Source organism: Erythrolamprus reginae, chromosome 3, assembly GCF_031021105.1.
Source record: "Erythrolamprus reginae isolate rEryReg1 chromosome 3, rEryReg1.hap1, whole genome shotgun sequence".
Classification (NCBI taxonomy): domain Eukaryota; kingdom Metazoa; phylum Chordata; class Lepidosauria; order Squamata; family Dipsadidae; genus Erythrolamprus; species Erythrolamprus reginae.
Window position 1 is genome coordinate 113,778,487 of NC_091952.1, and position 21,867 is coordinate 113,800,353.

Sequence of the window (21,867 nt, forward strand, 5' to 3'; positions counted from 1 at the left end):
TCCGAGATCCTGTAATGGCCATAACATCATGGACTGGACATAACTAGCCATTCATTCAGCACCATTGTAAACATCCACTGAACAAAGGGTCATAATTCAAGAACCATTTGTACCTACAGTACTATTTATGTATTCACACATACTTTTTAATTCTTTGGGATAATACATCTTGCATTTGTCTTTAATAGGTATCTAGTTCCCTATTGTATATTTCATATGAGTAGAGTAACTTGTGAACAGGTCTGCTTTATTCATGCTGGTCTTCAATAAATTGTCAGAACTAACTTTTGAGAAAGTAATTTATTGGCTAATATGTTACTATGTAAGATGATTGCTAGGTATGCATTCCATAATGTTAAAACCCCCCAAATATCTTTACCTGAATAGATGTAGATTTATTCTGTACAATTTTTACAAGCTATTTGTAATTGGAGGAGGAGCCACAAACCTGGATACTGAAGGCAACTGATAATTTTCTTAGAAGGTGAATTCTGTTCTAAGTGGTAATTTCATTCTGTTGGTGAGAAAAGTAGGTACGATGTGTGGAGGTTGTAAACTGTTCCTTTCCTCTGGATTGTTTCTGATAAGTTTTAAAATGGTGAGTGTGTCTTGTTTATTTTTTAACCTCTTCCAGGAATTACTTGCTGTTTTTAAAAAAAACACTTTAAGTCTTAATATTTTCTACCTGTTTTTATTTATGAAACTTTTAAACTTCTGAAACAATGTTGGTTTTTAAAAACTATTTTAGGTTGAGATCAATATTTAGTCTTAATTGATTTAGACTATATGCAGCCTCAGATACAGAAAATATTTTACAATAAATTAACCTTTTTGTCTTATCCACACAATTATTTATTTGGTTAACATCATTGGGTGTTTCATTTTTATGAGATAGTGCAGGATGAAAATGCACCTTTATTATAATTTTTAACTCAATACATAATTTTTAAAAATGAAAAACTCACTTTAATTAAACATTTTATTATTTCTTTGCAGCTGTAATATAGTTGCTAGCCCAAAATGAGTTTTACTTTTATGCTTCCTGTATACAGTACTTATTTAAAATCTTGAACACAATTTATTCCCTAGTATATTATTTTAGTGGGATCTATTGACACAACTATTCAGAAATAAAACAGCATTCCAATCCAATGCATAACTATTTAGCAATTAGATTTGGTGAATTATGCCTGGCTGCCTCAACTGTGTAATATATTTTTGTGTTTGCAAATATCAATTGGTCTAAAGAGCAAGTTTAACATCAGCAGAGTGGCCTAGAGATCTTAGCGATGTAAACATTTTGGCATGGATCCAGTTATGGCTGATGGACAACAAGTCATACATAACAAATTATATCCCCTAAAGCACCATAATACATATGACAATTGTGGTCATAACAGAAACATGGGATAGAATGAATATTTTGAATTTTCTTACTAGATTTGGGGGTTTGCATTTAGATCTTCTAGGAAAAATGGTAGGATTGGGTTTGGATTTCACATACCTGTGTGTCAGCAACTGGAAATTTTCCCTTCTAGAATAACAGACAGATTTTGAAAGGAAAGATTCATTAATAATATGAACTTCTGAATACGAGATCATTTCATTCATAGCTTTGTGATTATCAGGTTATTTAATTAGTAGACATTATTATTATTATCTAGATGTAGAGGGTTTTAAAATAGATATATGTAGATATGAAGGCTCTTTTAATATTGTGCATAATATTGAAAACTTAATATTCATAAGTAAGGAGTAACCCCTATTGAAAACATTCAAATGTACAGTACTTCTGTGAAAATTGCTAAGTATTCTGCCATTATATTTTATTTTAAGGCAAACATCCCAGTGCTTGTTTCTGTTACTAATTTTCCAAATCTTTCTTTGCAGATTATTTCTTCTGGCACAGGTAAAAATAAAAATAAAATTCTTTTTCCATTGAAAAAAAAGATATTAAAATGTATGTTGTTACAAATGCTTTTAGAATTTAATAATTGAAGGACTTGCATTGCATTTGAATATTTTCTAAATTGTAACCAGACAGTGGGGAAAACTTCCCCTCACTATATTTTTGACTATCTGAACGATTAGGCTGGATCCTTCCTAAATTTCTTTCTCTAACAATGACTTTTGTATCTGTTTTGCAGGTTTCATAATATCTGTTTATGATGTGACATCAAAAACTGTTTCTCTTCGTTGGCCTAAATTTCCAGATGCCTCTTTGTACAGAGTCACAGCAACCCCTGTCAACATTTTGGGTCATACTCTGATGCGCCATTTCAATGATGCTACATTTGTAGGTACTTTGTCATCATTAGCCCCCAACACAGTTTACACTGTAATGGTGGATGCCGTTGATAAAAATGGGGTTATACTAGCTGAAACACTGATAAAGCAGTTAACAGGTTAGTATCAGATAGTTTGAAAAATTAGAATTGGGTGATTGGGAATTGTGAGAGTTATATTCCTATTTTCCATGATATCTGCAGAGTTCCACGTTGAAAAAGATTTGTGTGGACAATAGTAATATGCATGGATCAGCAGTCTAACTAGTTAAAGAACTCTCTTTGATCTTGACTTAGCCCTCCCTTCAGAAGTCCAAGAATTGAGCTCTACCATGCTACTACGAATCTATCTTTCACTATGAACAAACGGAAATAAAATTGACAATTTCTATTGTATAAATTGTATACAAATTGTACACGTCTATTCCTCCCACATATTTTCCTTTCAGATCTATCTTCTTAATGCCAAAGGGTGTCAGCCTTTCTGGGTAAACTAGATGAACTCTAACTGCTAAGGTACTTCACGAGACCCCTGTCTGTTTGTCTGATTGTTTCCTAGGCAGCATTTCTTCCCTTTGTCCTTCAAGGTCATTCACACATTCCATTATAATGGGAGTTGATGAAAAATCATATCAGCTATTCCTATCAACTGCATTACTCGTTTCACAAACTAGGTTTTTCTCATTCTGAATCACAAACTAGCCAATTTAGCTATTTAGGGTCTGGTGGTTAGTTTACAATTCACTGTAAACTGTAAAAGTAGTATTTAGTTAACTTTTAAGTTAAGTGTGTCATGGGAGTGTATTTGATTCATCCTTTTCAAACTTTTCTCCTGGGCTTCTTACAATTCATCAGGCAATTAGCTGCTTCAATTTGGAATCCCGATGACAAAGCATCCACTGTGTTTTTTGAGATTCATTCATCTCTATGTTTAATTAGAGAAGTGTATAATAAAACAGTTAAATCCAGAGAGGATTTCTGTAACGAAATAAAAAGAAATGCTGTGTTCTGAGTTTTACTTGCCCACAAGTCTTTATTTTGTGAACAGAAAATTTAAGTGAGGTTTTGAGGAAAAACCCTTGCAGTTAAGTAGACAGTAAAGACATCTTCGGAGAGGGGCGGCATACAAATCTAATAAATTATTATTATTATTATTATTATTATTATTATTATTATTATTTTATTTCCGCTACTATACTTCCTTGCTAGTTCAAACTTTTATTAAAATAAGCATCCTTGCAAAAAATAAAAAAATAAATATTGTGTGTGTGTGTACTGAGTAGCTATTAGTAAGCACTGACTGAAAGAATGTGCTGGTTTAAGGGAAATACAAGGGAAATATTGTTCAAAAAGAATTCACCTTTCTTGCATTAGAACAGCTCCAGGAAAATTGCCAAGGTTTCTGAAACCCCATTTATTGTGAAATTGCTGAATGTTTGAGAATGCAGTTTCTTTTTCTTTTTTTCCTATCATATCCTTCATGAATTCTCTCTTCTCCTGCCTATATTTTTTTTCTCTATTCAGAAAAAGTTTCAGTCTGCAGGTAATTCTCGACTTACAACTGTGTACAAGTAATACTCTGAAAAAAAAACCCCTTACAACCAATACTCACTCTTACAACCATCACAGCATAATTACGTGATCAAAATTTAGGTGCTTGGATAGTCGAATAGAATAGAATAACAGAATTGAAAGAGACCTTGCAGGTCTTCTGATCCAACCCCCTGCTTAGGCAGGAAACCTTATATCATTTCAGGCAAATAGTTATCCAACATCTTAAAAACTTCCAGTTTTGGAGCATTTACAACTTCTAGAGGCAAGTTGGAATGTCTTAGGGTCATGTTATATCCATTTGTGACCTTTCAGCTTGCTTCTGACAAGCAAAGTGAATGGGGGAAAGTTGGATTCACTTAATGACCATGTGATTGACATAGCAATGGCATGATTTGCTTAACCACGACAGAAAACTGGCACAATTCGTTTAGCAACCAACTTGCTTAGCAATGGAAATTCTGATTTGATTTGATTTTGATTTTATTGGATTTGTATGTCACCCCTCTCCATAGACTCGGGGCGGCTAACAACAGTAGTAAAACAGTATATGACAATCCAATATTAAAAGAAGTTAAAAACCCTTATTGTAAAACCAAACATACATACAGATATACCATGCATAAAATTGTAAAGGCCTAGGGGGAAAGAGTATCTCAGTTCCCCCATGCCAGGCGGCAGAGATGGGTTTTAAGAAGCTTACGAAAGGCAAGGAGGGTGGGGGCAATTCTAATCTCTGGGGGCAGTTGGTTCCAGAGGGCTGGGGCCGCCACAGAGAAGGCTCTTCCCCTGGGTCCCGCCAAGCGACATTGTTTAGTTGACGGGACCCGGAGAAGACCCACTCTCTGGGACCTAACTGGTCACTGGGATTCGTGCAGCAGAAGGCGGTCCTGAGATAGTCTGGTCCGGTGCCATGAAAGGCTTTATAGGTCATAACCAACACTTTGAATTGTGAGCGGAAACTGATCGGCAACCAATGCAGACTGCGGAGTGTTGGTGTAACATGTGCATATTTGGGAAAGCCCATGATTGCTCTCGCAGCTGCATTCTGCACGACCTGAAGTTTCCGAACACTTTTCAAAGGTAGCCCCATGTAGAGAGCATTACAGTAGTCAAGCCTCGAGGTAATGAGGGCATGAGTGACTGTGAGCAGTGACTCCCGGTCCAAATAGGGCCGCAACTGGTGCACCAGGCGAACCTGGGCAAACGCCCCCCTCGCCACAGCCGAAAGATGTTTCTCTAATGTGAGCTGTGGATCGAGGTTTCAATTGTGATCATAAGTCAAGGACTATCTATATTGTCCCCAGTGTAGTCTTCTATTATGCTCCTGGAATCAGATACTGATAAGAAAACACAAATTATGAACAGAGTAAGAGCATCCAAGCTTTCAGAGTTCCTATTTTTGAAAGAAAACTCCACATTCAGCAACTTTGAGTATGACGTGGCTTGATTTTGAAATGATTGAGGTTCTCCTCCCTTTGTTGAAGCTCCTGAGATTCCCATAATTGACCAAGCCTATTCAAAGTTGAGTACCAGTATCACAGTGGAATGGGAAGCTGTCACTGGGGCATCCAATTATCTTCTGACAGCGCAGGATGGAGAGATGTTCATTGAAACAATAGTCACAAATTCACCAGGGACCGTGACAGGATTGAAGGCTGCTACGCTGTATAAAATCACAATCCGATCTGTAAACATAGGAGGAAGAAGCCAGCCTTCCCCTTCAAAGAAAGCAAAGACAGGTATTTATTTTATTTTATTCAGACACTATACGAGTTATTAAATATTAAAGTGATTTCTGCAACCAAATGCAGGGCTATCCAAAGGTTTGGATATGGAGGCGGGCACAGTAAATTCTACAGAATACATTTATTATTATTATTATTATTATTATTATTATTATTATTTATTTGTCAGCAAGTGCAAGGAAACAAAGCATGAAAAAAAATGGCACAAATAAATGGATATAAAGAAGCAAAACATAACCATAAACACATAAAATGAATACATACAAATGGGTGCAGTAGGACAGGGACAGTAGGCATGTGTGTGCTTATGCATGCCCCCTTAGGAACCTCTTAGGAAACGTGTAAGGTCTACAGTAGAGAGTTTAAGATAAAAGATTCGGGGTTTAGAGAAACTAACTAATAACAAGATCAGGTAAAGTGTTCCAGACATTTATTACTCTACTGCAGAAGTCATGTTTTCTGTAATCAAGATTAGATTGACAATTAATATGGGAATGCTTCTTTAATGCTAGTCATTAAAATAAATATATTCTTTCCTGGACTGGTGCTACAACTTCAGAGGGTGGGCATTTAAAAGGAAATGATACAGCTGCAGTTGCAGTCAGGTAACATATGTATTTTTGTCTTGAATCCAAAGTGCTGCAAAGTCTTGCCTCAAACCACTTGTTTAATTTAGCTTCAGAAGGATGTTTGTTATTGCTTGAGAGACTTCAATAGCTTTTGAGTAAAAGGAAAATACCAATGCTATCATTAATTTATATTTATATTTGTATATATGTATTTCCACATATAATGATTGGGTGGTGGAACTGCCAACAAAGACTATCTCTTATCTTATTGTTATCATTAATTTGATCTGTGCTTTTTGGCTTTCATTATTAGAGCTTGCAGATCCTTTGCATTTTTTTTGCTATCAGATACTGTCACAGCATAGTGCAAAATATTGATTTTATTTTATGTTATTATGACTTTATTTTTAATTATTGATTTTTTTTGCTCCAGTTTTAAAACCATTTTTTTTTTCAATTTACCTTACCTTAATATACTGTATATCCAGCAAGTAAGTATTGATGGGATAGAATTTAATTTCTGAAAATCAATGAACCTATTTTAAAGTCCTTTCAGTTACAGGTGGTTCTTATTCAGTGGTGGGCTCCTATGGGTATGGTCAGGTACGCAGTACTGGTAGCAAAATTTTGTTCAGGTACACTGTACTGGTAGCAACATTTTTATTTTCTTTTTCTTTTTTTCCTTTCTGGGCTTTATCGCAGTAAATGAGGTTCAATGTGTATGATTTTAGAAGAGCTGTGCGTGCATGTGTGTACATAACTTTATATAGTAGATAATCAGGGGTGGGCTACTGCCCGGACGTGGGGGAATGCAGTGGGGTAGCAAAAATAGAGCTCTACCCCAGAACACCCAATTTGCACTGAAAGATGTTGAAAGAAAATGCTTAAGCCGCGCCCACAGTGTGGTAATAAAAATTTTGGTAGCCCATCACTGTTCTTATGTAACAACCACTTGTTCAGTGACCATTTAAACCTGTGAATGTGCTGAAGAAATGGTACTTACAGCCAGTTCTTAAAGTTCTGGCCATCACAGCATCCCCATCATCCTATAATTACATCCAGTTACTTGGTGCCCAGCTTGCAACTGCAGTGGCACAGATTCCTGCAATCATATGATCAGCATTTGTATTTTGCCAATTTCTTACAAGCAAAATCAATGGGGAAGTCAGCAGGAGGTAGAAAATGATGATTGTGTATTGGCTTTGTTTAATAACCCATGATGATTCACTTAACAATAGCCACCCAAAATGCCAGAATTTCCATTGCCAAACATCATGGTCACATGATGTCATGCTTTGTGATCATGTTATTTAGCAGTTTCAGCCCCAATTATCATTGTTTAAGAGAGAATTATCTTTATTTAATATAAGTTATTTTGTTTTTCAAATATCTATGATATCCTGTATATTCCCAGTTCCACCCAGTTGTCTTACTGTCTTTCTTTCTTTCTTTTTTTCTTTCTTTCTTTCTTTCTTTCTTTCTTTCTTTCTTTCTTTCTTTCTTTCTTTCTTTGATTTTTTAATGCCGCCCTTGTCCTTAGACTCAGGGCATCTTACAACATGTTAGCAATAGCACTTTTTAACAGAGCCAGCATATTGCCCCCACAATCCGGGTCCTCATTTTACCCACCTCAGAAGGATGGAAGGCTGAGTCAACTTTGAGCTGGTGATGAGATTTGAACCGCTGACCTGGCAGTCAGCTTTAGTGGCCTGCAGTACTGCACTCTAACCACTGCGCCACCTCACCTTAAACAATTTCTCAATCCTCAGAGATAATTGTGTTGCAGCAAAACAAAAATAATAAAACAAGGAGAATACATATGACAATATGTATTCATTGTAGTACATAGATGTATGACTGTATAGTACCAGAACAGTTATTACTGCTTTACATTATACAGTATATTGATTTTGCAATTAGAGCTCCCAATTGTACATAATCTGAATTCCTCAGGACTGAGGTGATCAATACATTTTTATATATAAACCAGTCATAGAATTTAATTGTCACCAGTTGTGGTAATGACAAATTCATTTGCTGTAAAAAGAGATTAAGTAAATGCATAGATCATAAGGACAGAAAACTCAAGGCCTTCCAGATAAAATATAACTCTCATTAATTTCAGCTACAATAGCCAGGAGCTAGGCATAACAGGAATTACAGTTCAGCTACATCTGGGAAACACAGAATCCCTTCATTTACTAATGTCAGTGAAGTTAGTTGTTTGTGGCTACTAGATTTACTCATATAACAAATCAATCCAGAGTTCTCACTTGAGTTACAAATGAGCAGACTCAAATCATCATGATTTGAACACATTACAGGAAAATGATGCTCTCTTGACAAGTCTGTTATATTGGGAAAAAATAGAAAGCGAAAAAGATACTGATGAACAGCAAAGTAGTTGGACAGTAGCAGTAGCAATGGTGTACTGATGGAAGATCTGCAGGGCCCAAATAGGGACAGATCCTCCTAGATAGAAAGATCTATGGCACATAATCACTAGATTTAATGGATTTATCTAGAATCAGAAGGATGCAATAGGAGCCAAATAAGGAAATAAAATTTTAGGGTTCTTTTTTTTAGTAAATGAAGGTTGATTGTTATTGGTATGTTTCCCTGTTGAATATTTCAAAAATCTTCTTTGTTTGGAGAAGGAGATTTAATTAATTTGCCCAGAATTTCTGGACCTAAAACAGAATTATATGGATATAAGGCCCAGCATTATATTTACACTTCAGAAGTTTCAGTGTACATAAGTGCACTGGTGTGCCTACCGTCCCCTATCCAATTGTCTTTCCTTTCGCTCACTTATCATATATATTCTCTTTCTCTCATATATCCTCTCCTCTAAGTTCACTTTTACCCTTATATATATTACTACATGTCTATTTTTCTTCCTATGTATTTGTGTATTGGACAAATGAATGAATAAATAAATAAATAAATAAATAAATAAATATTTCACAGTGGTAGTTTTGAGTGTGAAAGATATTGTTAAGTACATGACTAGATTTATGTCTAATTTTAAATAGTTTGTAATTAAAATGTAGTTTATTTCATTAGTTTGGTCTTTGTCCTGATGTCCACTAATTGTTAGAGTGTGATTGTATGACACACCATTAAAAAAATCAAGAGTGATTCTTGGGAGCCCAAAAGTTGCACAGGACTAAAATGTTGGCATTGAATTTTTGCTTAATTACTTAGTGACAACATTATGATTTCTGAATGAGTTGTTGAGGATATGGTGACAATGAATGGTTCAGGTGAAGAAAATTGAAAATGATAAAATGAAAACAATATGTTTTCATCACAGAAGAAATATCAGTGCAGTTTTCTGATTAAGAGGTTAATTTAATAAATGTATTAAATTTAATAAAATTTAATACATTTATTCTGATATGTTCATCTCATGCTGGAAAATTTATACTGTATCTGACATTCAGTGATGGAATATAGTAATGAACACCATCTAGGACTTCTCTTGAAAAGATTTAGAAATTTCATTTGGTGCAAATGAACAAATGTACTACTGTATAGATGTTGTTAAACAATACTATAAACTAGCTTGGGATAACTGTATTGGCTGCCAGTTTATCTGTAGTTAGTGTTGTCTTATGCACTTAAAGAATATGTTTTCCAGTTTGGCACTTTTCCATCATCTATTATTGTCTGTTAAGGAATTAGGACTCATAAAAATGTTGCACCCTTGTGTCCCTGAATTGTAGGAGAGTAGGAGTTTTATAGATATTTATAACATACCGGTATGTATTTTTATGTTGGATAACTGCATATTGCTATGTTAGAATATACAAGCCAACAGTATATACAAATATTATCTAAGAAATACCACTACCATTACTAATTTAGACTGATATGTTGTCTTATTTCACCTCCAAATCTCACTGAATGTAATCTGTATTTTCACATTTACAGTGCTTGCTGCCCCTATGATGATAGCAAATTCTCTGAGTTGTAACAACATTGTGGTTAGCTGGAATGCTATACATATGGCTGCTGGATTCTCTGTGTCTATCATAAGATCAGATGGTTTGGGTAACATGTTAAAAGAAAATACCACCACCAACTCCCTAACATTTTCCAGTTTAGATCCAGGAACTCTTTATACCATCAAGGTATATGCATGGGATATTAATGGGATTCCTGGAGATGATTTTACCTACAATCAAAGAACAAGTAAGAACCCAGCATCTTTTTGCAAAGAACAATTGAATTTCAATAAATATTATAATGATTAAAGAAAAATATTGTTGCTTATTGCCCATGGATTTAGTAGCAACAATACCTGAATAATCATTGTGTGGTTAATACCATGGGCTCTTATAGATGATAAACAAAGAGTGAAAATATAAACAGTTCTTACAAGTGATCTTCAAATTAGGCAATTTAAGCAAAATTATTACCAAACAGGGAGTTTGTGGTTGCCATTTTGGCTACCTTGGTTTCTTTGTTCTAAATAGCTTTGCTAAAAATGTAAGCATTCATATAAACTGGATTTATATGTCATAAAAAGTGAGAATTTGCTTTAAAAGGTTAAGTTAAATAAGGCACCTTTTGATAGCTTCCCATAGTAAGCCAAACCGTAAACCAAGATTTGACAATTGTTAATAAACTAAACCTATCATACCTTTGGTGCGATGGTTGAAGCAGATTATACAGTTTTGATTAAAAGCTCTTTTTGGTTTTGTTTCCACTCAAGTGACAGTGGGATGTTGTTAAAACTGTATTCCAGGGCCTAGTGCACCAGAAGATGTTCAAGTGGTCTTTGACAGTGTGTCTTTGGGAGCAGTGGTTTCTTATATGCTGACAGAAGGAGCTTCCAGTTACAGCATTGCAGCTTATACCAACACTTCCAAACGAAACTGTAGTACAATTTCTGTTTCCTGCACCATCTCATCATTGGAGTGTGGGGCTGAGTACTCCCTGGGGGTTGTAGCAAGCAATGAAGCTGGTTCGAGCACTCCCACAGAGGCTGTGACTTTCAAAACTGGTAGGTGAACATGCACAATCCAAAAATTATAGTACATAGAAGAATGTAAAATAGAAAGACACATGGGCTATTTTTATGGAAATAAAATAAAATCCAAACTATTTTGAATATTGAACTGCCTTATAAGATTGCAAGGCTTATATTACAAGCTGTTTCCATTCCTTTTATTTTAGCTAGCTCTTTAGATATTTTATGTTTGTGTATATGTGTATGTCAGTCTTGAGTACTGGCAATTGACTGGACAAATCTTGGTAGTATTTTCAGAAAGGATTGGTCATCTCCTTCTTATTAGACTCGAGGGAGAGTAACTGGTACATAGTTCCTACTGGCTTCCTGCCTAAGATAGGATGATAATTCATAGTGTCTCCGTTTCTTGTTTAGTAATGTTAATGTCACTAAACAGTCTTTTAGATCAGGGGTCTCCAACCTTGGCTAGTTTTATGTATGTATGTACTGTATTTATTTATTGGATTTGTATGCCGCCCCTCTCCGTAGACTCGGGGCGGCTAACAACAGTAATAAAAAACAGCACGTAAATCCAATACTAAAACAACTAAAAAACCCTTATTGTAAAACCAAACATACATACAAACAAACATACCATGCATAAATTGTAAAGGCCTAGGGGGAAAAAATATCTCAGTTCCCCCATGCCTGGCGGCAGAGGTGGGTTTTAAGGAGCTTACGAAAGGCGAGGAGGGTGGGGGCAATTCTAATCTCCGGGGGGAGTTGGTTCCAGAGGGCCGGGGCCGCCACAGAGAAGGTTCTTCCCCTGGGCCCCACCAAACGACATTGTATTGTTGACGGGACCCGGAGAAGGCCCACTCTGACATTGATTGTAATGGTTTACTGTATGTATATATGTATATGTGTGTGTATGTGTGTGTGTATGAATGAATGTATTTATTTATTTACTTATTTACTTACTTACTTACTTACTTACTTACTTACTTACTTACTTAACTTACTTACTTGATTTTTATGCCGCCCTTCTCCTTAGACTCAGGGCGGCTTACAATATGTTAGCAATAGCACTTTTTAACAGAGCTGGCATATTGCCCCCACAATCCGAGTCCTCATTTTACCCACCTCGGAAGGATGTAAGGCTGAGTCAACCTTGAGCCGGTGATGAGATTTGAACCGCTGACCTACAGATCTACAGTCAGCTCAGTTGCCTGCAGTACAGCACTCTACCTGCTATGCCATGGCTGGCTGGCTGAAAAATTCTGGGAGCTGAAGTCTACAAATCTTAAAGTTGCCAATGTTGGGGATCTCCATTTTAGATCACATGCAAGAATAATTTCCTCCACAATCTACAATAGAGTGCAATACTGACATCTGCTCAATAAAATTATTTTAAAACAAAGATTATTTGATAGTATAAAAACATATGGGTAATATGTACTTATAGATCTTTTTGGTGCTTGTCCATGTGTTTGTGAGTGGAGGTGTTACTGCTGCTAAAAATAGTGGGCACGATGCTCCCTAAAGCAACCTAGAATGAAAGAGAAATTTCCTAACAATGAGAACAATTAACCAGTTGAAGAACTTGCTTTCAGAAATTGTGCATGCTTCATCACTGGAGGTTTTTAAGATGACACTGGAGAGCCACTTGTCTCAAATTGTATAGGGTCCTTTGCTTGAGCATGAGGTTGGACTAGAATTAATTTAGTTTAACTTATTTGATTTATAAGATGCCCAACTATCAATCAGAACCAGAGTCCTATCAGACTCTCCAAGCTTCTTTCTAGCTCTATTCCGATTGATTCAAGACCATTTCTGACATTTGCTGTGTAAGTTATGCAGCTTGGACTGATTTTTGTTGTCATCTTCTTTGGCTTTAGACTGAGTTACAACAGCGACTGGCATCTTTAGTACAGGTGGACCAATAAAAGCAGATGTTCCACAAAATTACATCATATCATATGCAACAGATGAACATTTTTCAACCATCACATTGGTTGGCAATTTTAAAAATTGCTGCAGTTGTTATTGTCCTGAGTTTTATTTCGTATGAGAAAAGTTGAAGAAAGTTTTGTTAAAATCTTTACAGTCCCTTGTGCGCCGGAATGGATAATCATTGAGGAGAAGGAACCAAGCAGCTTGGCTGTGTCATGGTCAGATGTTGAGCTGAGTGATTATTATGTGGTTTTTGTGAAAAGCGATGATGGCTTGGAAGTGCACTGCAACACATCATGTACCCGATGCCTTTTCCAATCAGATTGTGGTTTCACCTATTTCATTAGTGTCTTTGCCTATAACAAGGCTGGACAGAGCCCTTTAGGTGACATATTTAACTATACTACAGGTAAGGGTCAGTTTATTTCTGTACATTGGACAGACTTTGCACAAAGTTAGCAATTGCTTTAATAAAGGGCAAGAATTACACGACTGTCATAGCCAGTTGAAACGTTTTCATCTGTAATACAGAAACAATTCCATCTCTACCTGAGGAATGAATTGTTTTAGATGAAAGAACTGGGCTGCTGTCAACCTGGTTTTAATTCAAGGATGAGCAATCATTCTTAGCCCTCTCATTGAGGTTTTTAGTTCTTCAGGAATCATCTCTTGATTATAATATGCGTTATATGGCATGGGTTAAAAGCAAAAAGTAGACTGGTCCTGAACTGTCTTCAGGAAATCAGGCTAAATGACTCCTGAAATGCCTGCTTCCAGTTATAGAAACCTAGGAAGATAGAAGATTGACGCAGAAAAAGACCTTATGGTCCATGTAGTCTGTCCTTATACTATTTCCTGTATTGTACCTTAGGATGTATATATGTTTATCCCAGGCATGTTTAAATTCAGTTACTATGGAGTTACCAATCATGTCAGCTGGAAGTTTGTTCCAAGTTATGATTTGACTTTTTATACATTGCTCAAAAAAAATAAAGGGAACACTCAAAGAACACATCCTAGATCCAAATGAATGAAATATTCTCATTGAATATTTTGTTCTGTACAAAGTTGAATGTGCTGACAACATATGAAATTGATTGTCAATCCGTGTTGCTTCCTAAGTGGACAGTTTGATTTCATAGAAGTTTTATTTACTTGGAGTTCTATTGTGTTGTTTAAGTGTTCCCTTTATTTTTTTGAGCAGTATATTAGAAGATCCTTGATGACCAAGCAGTAGGACCACTGCCAGTGAGAGCAGTCATGCCGAAGTACACAAGAGATGTCCAGCAATTATTTCTTCTATCATAATATTACAACATAAGAACCCACGAGTAATTCTTATTTGGGATGTTTGTGTTGCAATAATTTGTTTTATCATTTTTTTAGTATTGTCTTAATCCCAACTCTGCCCTTTCCCCCCCCTTTTAGCACCTTGTTGCCCTAGTAATTTTAGCCCGGTCTTTGTGTCCAGTGACACCATTCAGATTATCTGGTCTCCTGTCCGTGGTGCTGAAATGTATGAAAGCAAAGCTGTTGCCCTGACCAGTGAGTTACTATGCCACGATACTGCCACAATGTGTACCTTCTCTGCCCTTGAATGCAACATTCAATACAATATCACTGTCTATTCATTCAGTGAAATCAGAGGCAGCAATATGTCGTGTGAACCTAAGCAAGTGACAACAGGTATGACTCTAGCCTCTATTTTAAAGTAAGACATCAATGATGAAGTAAATAAGATGAAATAAACTAATAACTGCTATCTTATGATGTGCATGTTGTAAATAGCAGAAGAAAATGACCATATGTACATTTGTCACACTTCAAAGTATTTTGAGAGGAGGGAAATATCCAAGAGAACAATCAAAATGAAATTGCTTTGCACTTCTTTGTTTTTCCCCATGGAAACTGTTTCTTATTGTCTGTTAGGCACAATTATAGCAAAGGAATGTTGGCTGATTTTTCTTTGTTTTATTTTGGTTCTAATAATATAATATCAATATAGTCAAGCACTTGATTACATTATTTTCATTATGTATTCTTCAAGTCAGACTGGATTCTTAAAATCTCTATAGACATATCTACATAATATTCTTGGTGACACTATAAAAGTTAATTTGGCCATTGGTCTTTTTAAAAATACATGCCAGTCTACCCTACAGCCTTGATCTTCCCAAGTTTGACCAATTCTGTTTAGCTTTTGACAATACTTATTTAATGGCACCTGTGATCATTTGGGATTTGTTACAAACTACTGAAAGCATTTTTGTTGAATCTAATTAAAATAAATATTAGAGAAGATTATATACCCAATCTCTCAAAAAATATCAAAAATTATTATTTTGAAATTTCAAATAAAAATTTGAAAGAATACAATTGAGTGGACATTTTGCAGTATGAGTGTTTCCGCTATTGTATTATTGGACTTTCAGTAAAATTGCAGATATTATAATGTGTATCTCTTTTAATACAGTATGTGTCACAAATAAGAAGGTGGTATTTTCTTTGCTCTTTCTATACTTTTTCAGCTCCGTGTAGTCCGAAAATATTAAACATCTCAAAGGACACTCTTTCTACGGTCAGTGTGCATTGGTATGCCAGTAGTGATGGAGCAATGTATACTGTCACAGTAAAAGGAGATGCAGGAAAGTGGCATTGCACAGGTTCTGGAAATTCATGCTCTATCCATAATCTTCCATGTGGGTCCCTGTTTTTTATCAATGCTATAGCAAGTACAGAAGCAGGACACAGCTTGCCTAGTTACAGTGTACCATTAGAGACAGGTAAGGAAAGTATTGCAATCATACAATTGAAGTCATCAGAGTGCGGTATGTACCTACTGTATTACAAATGTCATCCTCCCCCTTGCTTTAAACTGCAGCACACCTTTTTGCAGGCCAAAATTATAAAGAGTCCCCATACCATAGATAAAAATGAGGTTACCCAGCTCTATTTTGTGACTTTTTTTACCGTATTTGTTAAATGAATCTGGCTTCCTCATTGTTTTTGCTTGTCAGACAGTCACAAAAGATGATCCACCCAACTGTCATAAACTATGAGTCAGTTGCCAAGCATCTGAATTTTGGTTGCATGACTTTGGAGATGCTGCAACAGAATCCGGCCCAGAGTCAGGAAGGAGTTAGGCGGCCTATAAATCTAATAAATTAAATTAATGTAAAAATGGTCTGAGGTCACTTTTTTCAGTGCTGTGGTAACTTTGAACGGTCACTAAATGAACTGTGGTAAGTCAAGGACTACCAGTACCATTTTTTTCTTGGTAGCATTGAAATATTTATAGGAAGATGTATTACACAAGACGTGATGGATCTGTTATCCATGTTACTAACAATTTATAGCATAAATAGCAAATTGCCAAAGTTGCTAACTTACTTTAGCCACCCCTTAAAAATATGGCTGTCTGTACAGTATATAAAAGAAGGCTAGTAGCAAATGCTAAATATTTTCTTATTTTTTTCCCCAAGATCCTTGCTGCCCAGCTGATCTTTCAGTAACTCAAGTGACTCAATCCGTAACCAACATCAGCTGGTCTTCTGGGACTGGTGCAAAGACATACATAACTATTTTGGAATCCAACCAAAGACAAGCCCGGTGTCATACTCTCCAAACCTCTTGTCTCCTGGGGTGCATTACTTGTGGAACTAACTACACTGTGACTGTCAAAGCACTTAGTGAAACAGGTTTGATCTCTGACTGCATATACACAGGATTTTCTTCTAGTAAGTATGTGAAGTTGCTGATTAAAACTGTTGTTGAAATAGGAGAATATAAAAGAATGCTTGCCTGCAATTAGTCATTTATGTTCATGGGCTTGAAATCTGAAAACGGTTAGTGAAAAATAACTTACAGAAAGGGCCTTTCTGGAACCTCTCTTCTCAGCTCCTGTCTTTCTAGAAAATCATTGATACTCCAAAAGAGAATGATCTTCAATGTCTGGCCAGGCTGTCATCAAGGCCAGTCCTACTTGGTGTGTAAGTTGTTCAACTGAATAGGGGTATCATAGATTCCCTCACGAAGTGATGCCTTTTCTCAAAGTCTTTGGTAACTTTTACGGAAATCCAAGAATGCAGTTAATCTTTGGGTAACAATTGGGACCAGAATTTCCAATGTTACTGATGTGCAGTGTTACATGGTCACATTGCTTAGCAACATTAATCCTGGCAGTTCTGGTTGCCATTGTAACTCCAGGACTGGGTGGTCCATTAAGTTGGAAGAAGAAAGAGTCCCAAGCAAGCAGCATGTGGGAGTGCACAAGTGAGGTTGGGAAGGTGCATATGAGTGGGGAGACCATCCTCAAGCGAGCAGCTGGGCTTGGCCAAAGTGCAGCAAAGGCGTGCTTGGGGTAGGCGGTCACTTGCTTGAAGAGGGTCTCTCCTCTTGTACACAACTTCCCAACCTTCCAAAGTGGCCAGGGAGTCAACACCCCCCCACACACACACTCATGCATGTTTTAAAGCTGCAGCTTTAAAGCCGTGGCCCAGGCCTTTCTATCATCCCATCCTCCCAGATCCCATTCCCACCAAGCCAGTCCTTGTCTTGAGGCCAATGTTGATTGCAGCTGGGTTAGGCCAGTGTCTCAGGGTGAAGGCAAGCAACCAAGGTATGCCCGGCACCAAGAAGGGTTGAAAGAAGCTCCAGTAATAGTGAAACACTGGAGAATCACCTCCAGCAGCTTCTCCATCTCCCACCGCTGCCCTTATCTTCTCAGGCCAGGCGAGAATGAATGGGAGGGGAGGGAAAGGGGTGGGGCACCCAGTGGTGGGGCAGGGAGCCACAGCAGAAGGCCCAAAGAGCCGCATGCAGCTCCAGAACTGCAGGTTCCTGACCCCTGATCTAGACCATCCTGGAGGAATTGGCTATGGAGACCTCTACTGGGGAAATGCCCGCCTTGATGCACCAGGAACAAAAGGCATTCCAAGTAGTGTAGTACAGTGTTCCCTCGATTTTCGTGGGTTCAAACTTCGTGAATAGCCTATACCACGGTTTTTCAAAAAATATTAATTAAAAAATACTTTGCGGGTTTTTTCCTATACCACGGTTTTTCCCACCCAATGACATCATACGTCATCGCCAAACTAATAATTTTTGCAATAACAAAAAAAAAATTATTGTTAATAATTATGTTTATAAATATCAGGATCACTAAGTGTCTTATTCAATGGTGAGTACCAGTAATAATGGTGAGTAAATGGTTATTAAGGGAATGGGAAATTTAGGGGTTTAAAGTGTTAAGGGAAGGCTTGTGATACTGTCCATGGTGTATTTACTTCCACATCTCTACTTCGCGGAAATTCGACTTTTGCGGGTGGTCTCGGAACGCATCCCCCGCGGAAATTGAGGGAACACTGTATATACATTCAATGGAAAGTCTCCTAGAGGCTTGAATAGTCTGGAGGACCCTGGAGGAAAAATTGTCCCCCCTCAGTGCTCCACTCAAGCATCAAGCGGTCAGTTGGAACCACTTATAGTTGAGAGCTCTTAGCCTAAATCAACTCAGCAACTCTACTAGATGGAGTAGGTGTCTGCTGAAGAAAAGACTCAACACAAATGAACTCCAGAAATCTCCTTAGGATTGGGAATCTGCAATCAGGAATCGGGAGAAAGCTTCGACACATCTGTCCAGGCTGAGTCAAAAGCTGGGAAGCCACAGCAAGAGAGCTGTTTCAGCTCTTACAAACTCAGTCCAATCAACTGAACAGACTTTTCTGGATGCCACCTCAAACCACAATGAAGAATAGTTTCAGGCTTTAATTTTAAGCAGGATTAAGGGGGGAAATAGTTTTTTAAACTCCTTTCAAAATGTTAGCTCATCCACACTATGGACAGCAAATAAGGCATGTGTGAACTTTATCATAAAGTCATAAAACTAACCAATTCCAATGTATAATCCATCTGAGATGGAAAGTGCCCTGTTTGACTGAAGACCCAATAGGTAACTGTCAGGGTTCACAAAACGAACACTAAAGTTGCAAAACCACACACACATTATATCTTATGAACATCCTACCTCTTTTCTTTTGATAAAATGAGAATATCATTTCAATTTTTGTTGATAATCTGTATAGAATGCTTTTAAATGCCAGTAAATGGCAATAAATGTTAGGTATTCAATGGAGCCTGTAAGCCACTAAAACTGCAATTTATTTCATTTTCTCTTAGGTGCCTGCTGTCCATCTGGGGTTAAATTATACAGACTGGCCAACAATAGCATAAGAGTACATTGGCGCAGTTCGAAAGAGTCAATAAATTACAGCACAGATCTGTATGGCTCAAAAAGAAATTTCACCTGTATATCCACCGGAGCCCTGACATACTGTGACATCACCGAGATACCCTGTGGGGACGTCTATATGGTGGCAGTGTCACCTTTAATTGATCATAATAGAGCAAAGCTTGCATTTTGTCCCAAGAAAATGTATTCAGGTAAAAACCCTAAGAGATTGCAGTAGTAAAAAATTTGGGGGGACAGCACATGCAGAGAAATAAAAATACCCAAGAAATTATTTTTAATCTGGTTTAAACTGACAGCTGGCTGGGGAATTTTGGCAGTTGAAGTCCACAAGTCTTAAAAGTTGCCACAGTTGGACACTCAATTTACACAATGATTGGCATGTACACTATCATCACTGCCAGATTGTCAGTCCATCTTTGTGATGGCTACCAACACCATGGCAACTCTTTACATGATATATAGGCAATTATTTTGTACATAATTTTCATTCTAGAGACTTGCTTCTCATTAATCTAGTCTATGAAAGCTTGTGACATTATGCTGATTAGATTTTTGAAAAAAACTAGCAGGGTGGCATACAAATCCAATAAAATAAATAAATAAATTTAGAAGTGGTTAGCGTTCTATTCAATTAGACTCAAATTTACCAGTGTTTCTCTTGTGTGTCTATGTACGTTTTAAGTCAGGTCAATTCCTGATGGCTGCCTGGACAGTTTTCTTGCCAAAATTTTTCCAATGGGGTTTGCTTGCTTCCAGAGGAAGTGTGTGTGAATAGCCTAACATCACCCAGCTGGCTTTGAGAATAAGGTTTTCAGGACTATCACCCATTTTTCTAGGCTGATATTTTAATCACTACACTAACCACTTACCCAGCATTATCCTAGATTAGTTTAAAATATTAATGTAGTTACAAGTTTATAATTATTTCATTGTATAAAATTCATCCAGCTATTTTAAGCTTTTTAAAAAAATAAGTCAGTAATATTTTTGAGAAGTGTTTGCTCTCAGTTAAATACACTTACCTTTGCTTTTCTTCTAGTGACATGTTCTGGAAATTCAGTAGGAATGGGTAAGTAGATTTTAAATGCCAATTTTGGTTAAGTTAGTGTACTTGAGCTAAGCTTCATCTAATTGGAGACTTAGATATTTGTATCAGAAACTCTTCCTATTTGATCCAATTTCTGTTTTAACACTGATATTTTCTAAATAAATAGTCAAGAATGTCTATTGATCTATGTTCAGAACTATATGACATTTGGTATGCAGTATACTATAAACTAAGTTACTACAATCTGCTAAGAAACTGCTAAGCGTAGCTGAATGGAATGAACTAAATGTGACAAGAAAGCCCCAGCCTCTCTGCTTAAGCTAAGCAACCTCAAGATATGTTACTTAACCCTAAAGGAAGCAAAAATCATTACCAAAGCCAGAGGCTTGTTTGTATTTGATTGATTGCAAAAAGCTAATGCCTGATGATTAATACACACTAGGGCTGTTGAAAAAGCATTTCAGAAAGATGGTTATAGTAAACCATTTCCATATTGTAAAGCTAAAAGAGTGTGGCCATGAAGCTACCATTTTGGCTTCACCTTAAGATAATTTCACTTTTAAATTTTCAAATGAATTTTCTGAATTACCTTCCTTCTTTAGGACTAATCCTTACCAGAAGTGAGCAAAGTATTTTAAACATGAAACATTCTGTGCTCATAAGAGACCTAGCCAAAATACTAGAACTATGTTGTCTAAATATTATTTTGCACTCAGAATCGGTCAGGTTTAAACAATGTGTTGGATAGCATCTGGAACATTAGAAGACTGAACTTGGACTGTTTCAAAGAATAAATATTACATAGTATATAAACTATCCCTATGTATCTTGAATAGGGAAGAACCCATTGCCCTGAAGGAGACTAAGATCTTAGCACTTCTATTATAAAGTAATGCCCTGGATAAAGGGTCAAATTGAGGTAGAGTGTAAAAAAACTCAGTATCTTAATTATTGGATTTTAATGTATATTTTTAATACATTTTTCAGTGATTTACAGAGGAAGAAGTGCAGATCAGCATCAGGTGTTGAGTGAAAAAACTGAGACAATCCCGTAAGAATATTTAAAACTGCCTTTGAACTGGAATGTAATGCTCTTTATGCCTTTTTATTCTATATTCACCTTATAATGGTACTTTTTTGGTCACTTGTTTCAACAATTGCCAATATTTTAGTCAGAAAAGATGCTATTAGAATTCTTATAAAATTCCACAATGTAAATTGTTTCAGCATATTTATATCCTTTCCCCAATGTGAATCATTATGGAGAATTTAACACTATAAAATATGCTTTTAGGGTGACATGCAGGTTATTTTCACTATAGCAAGATTACTATTAATAATCTAATAGGCAGTATAAATGTACCAAATTAGCTCTCCATTCTGTAATGAAACTACTGAGCCAATTGGCTTATTCAGTAGTTTTGCTCATAGACTAGACTCTGTACAATGTACTGCAAATTATATTGTTTATGCAAGCCCAGGATGACCTTTTTTTCACAATGAACT

At 36.5% G+C, this 21,867-nt stretch overlaps 1 protein-coding gene across 1 annotated transcript; it reads left to right on the forward strand.

Moving 5' to 3' along the window:
* The first annotated feature begins 538 nt into the window (after positions 1-538).
* FNDC7 (fibronectin type III domain containing 7) lies at positions 539-21,733 on the forward strand. Its single transcript, XM_070746407.1, has 13 exons — positions 539-598; positions 1,891-1,909; positions 2,148-2,405; positions 5,324-5,578; positions 10,090-10,350; positions 10,907-11,164; positions 13,218-13,472; positions 14,492-14,749; positions 15,592-15,846; positions 16,546-16,800; positions 19,241-19,504; positions 20,353-20,382; positions 21,349-21,733. Exons 1-13 carry the CDS (start codon positions 539-541, stop codon positions 21,414-21,416), a joined length of 2,496 nt encoding a protein of 831 aa, XP_070602508.1. The 3' UTR covers positions 21,417-21,733.
* The last annotated feature ends 134 nt before the right edge of the window (positions 21,734-21,867 follow it).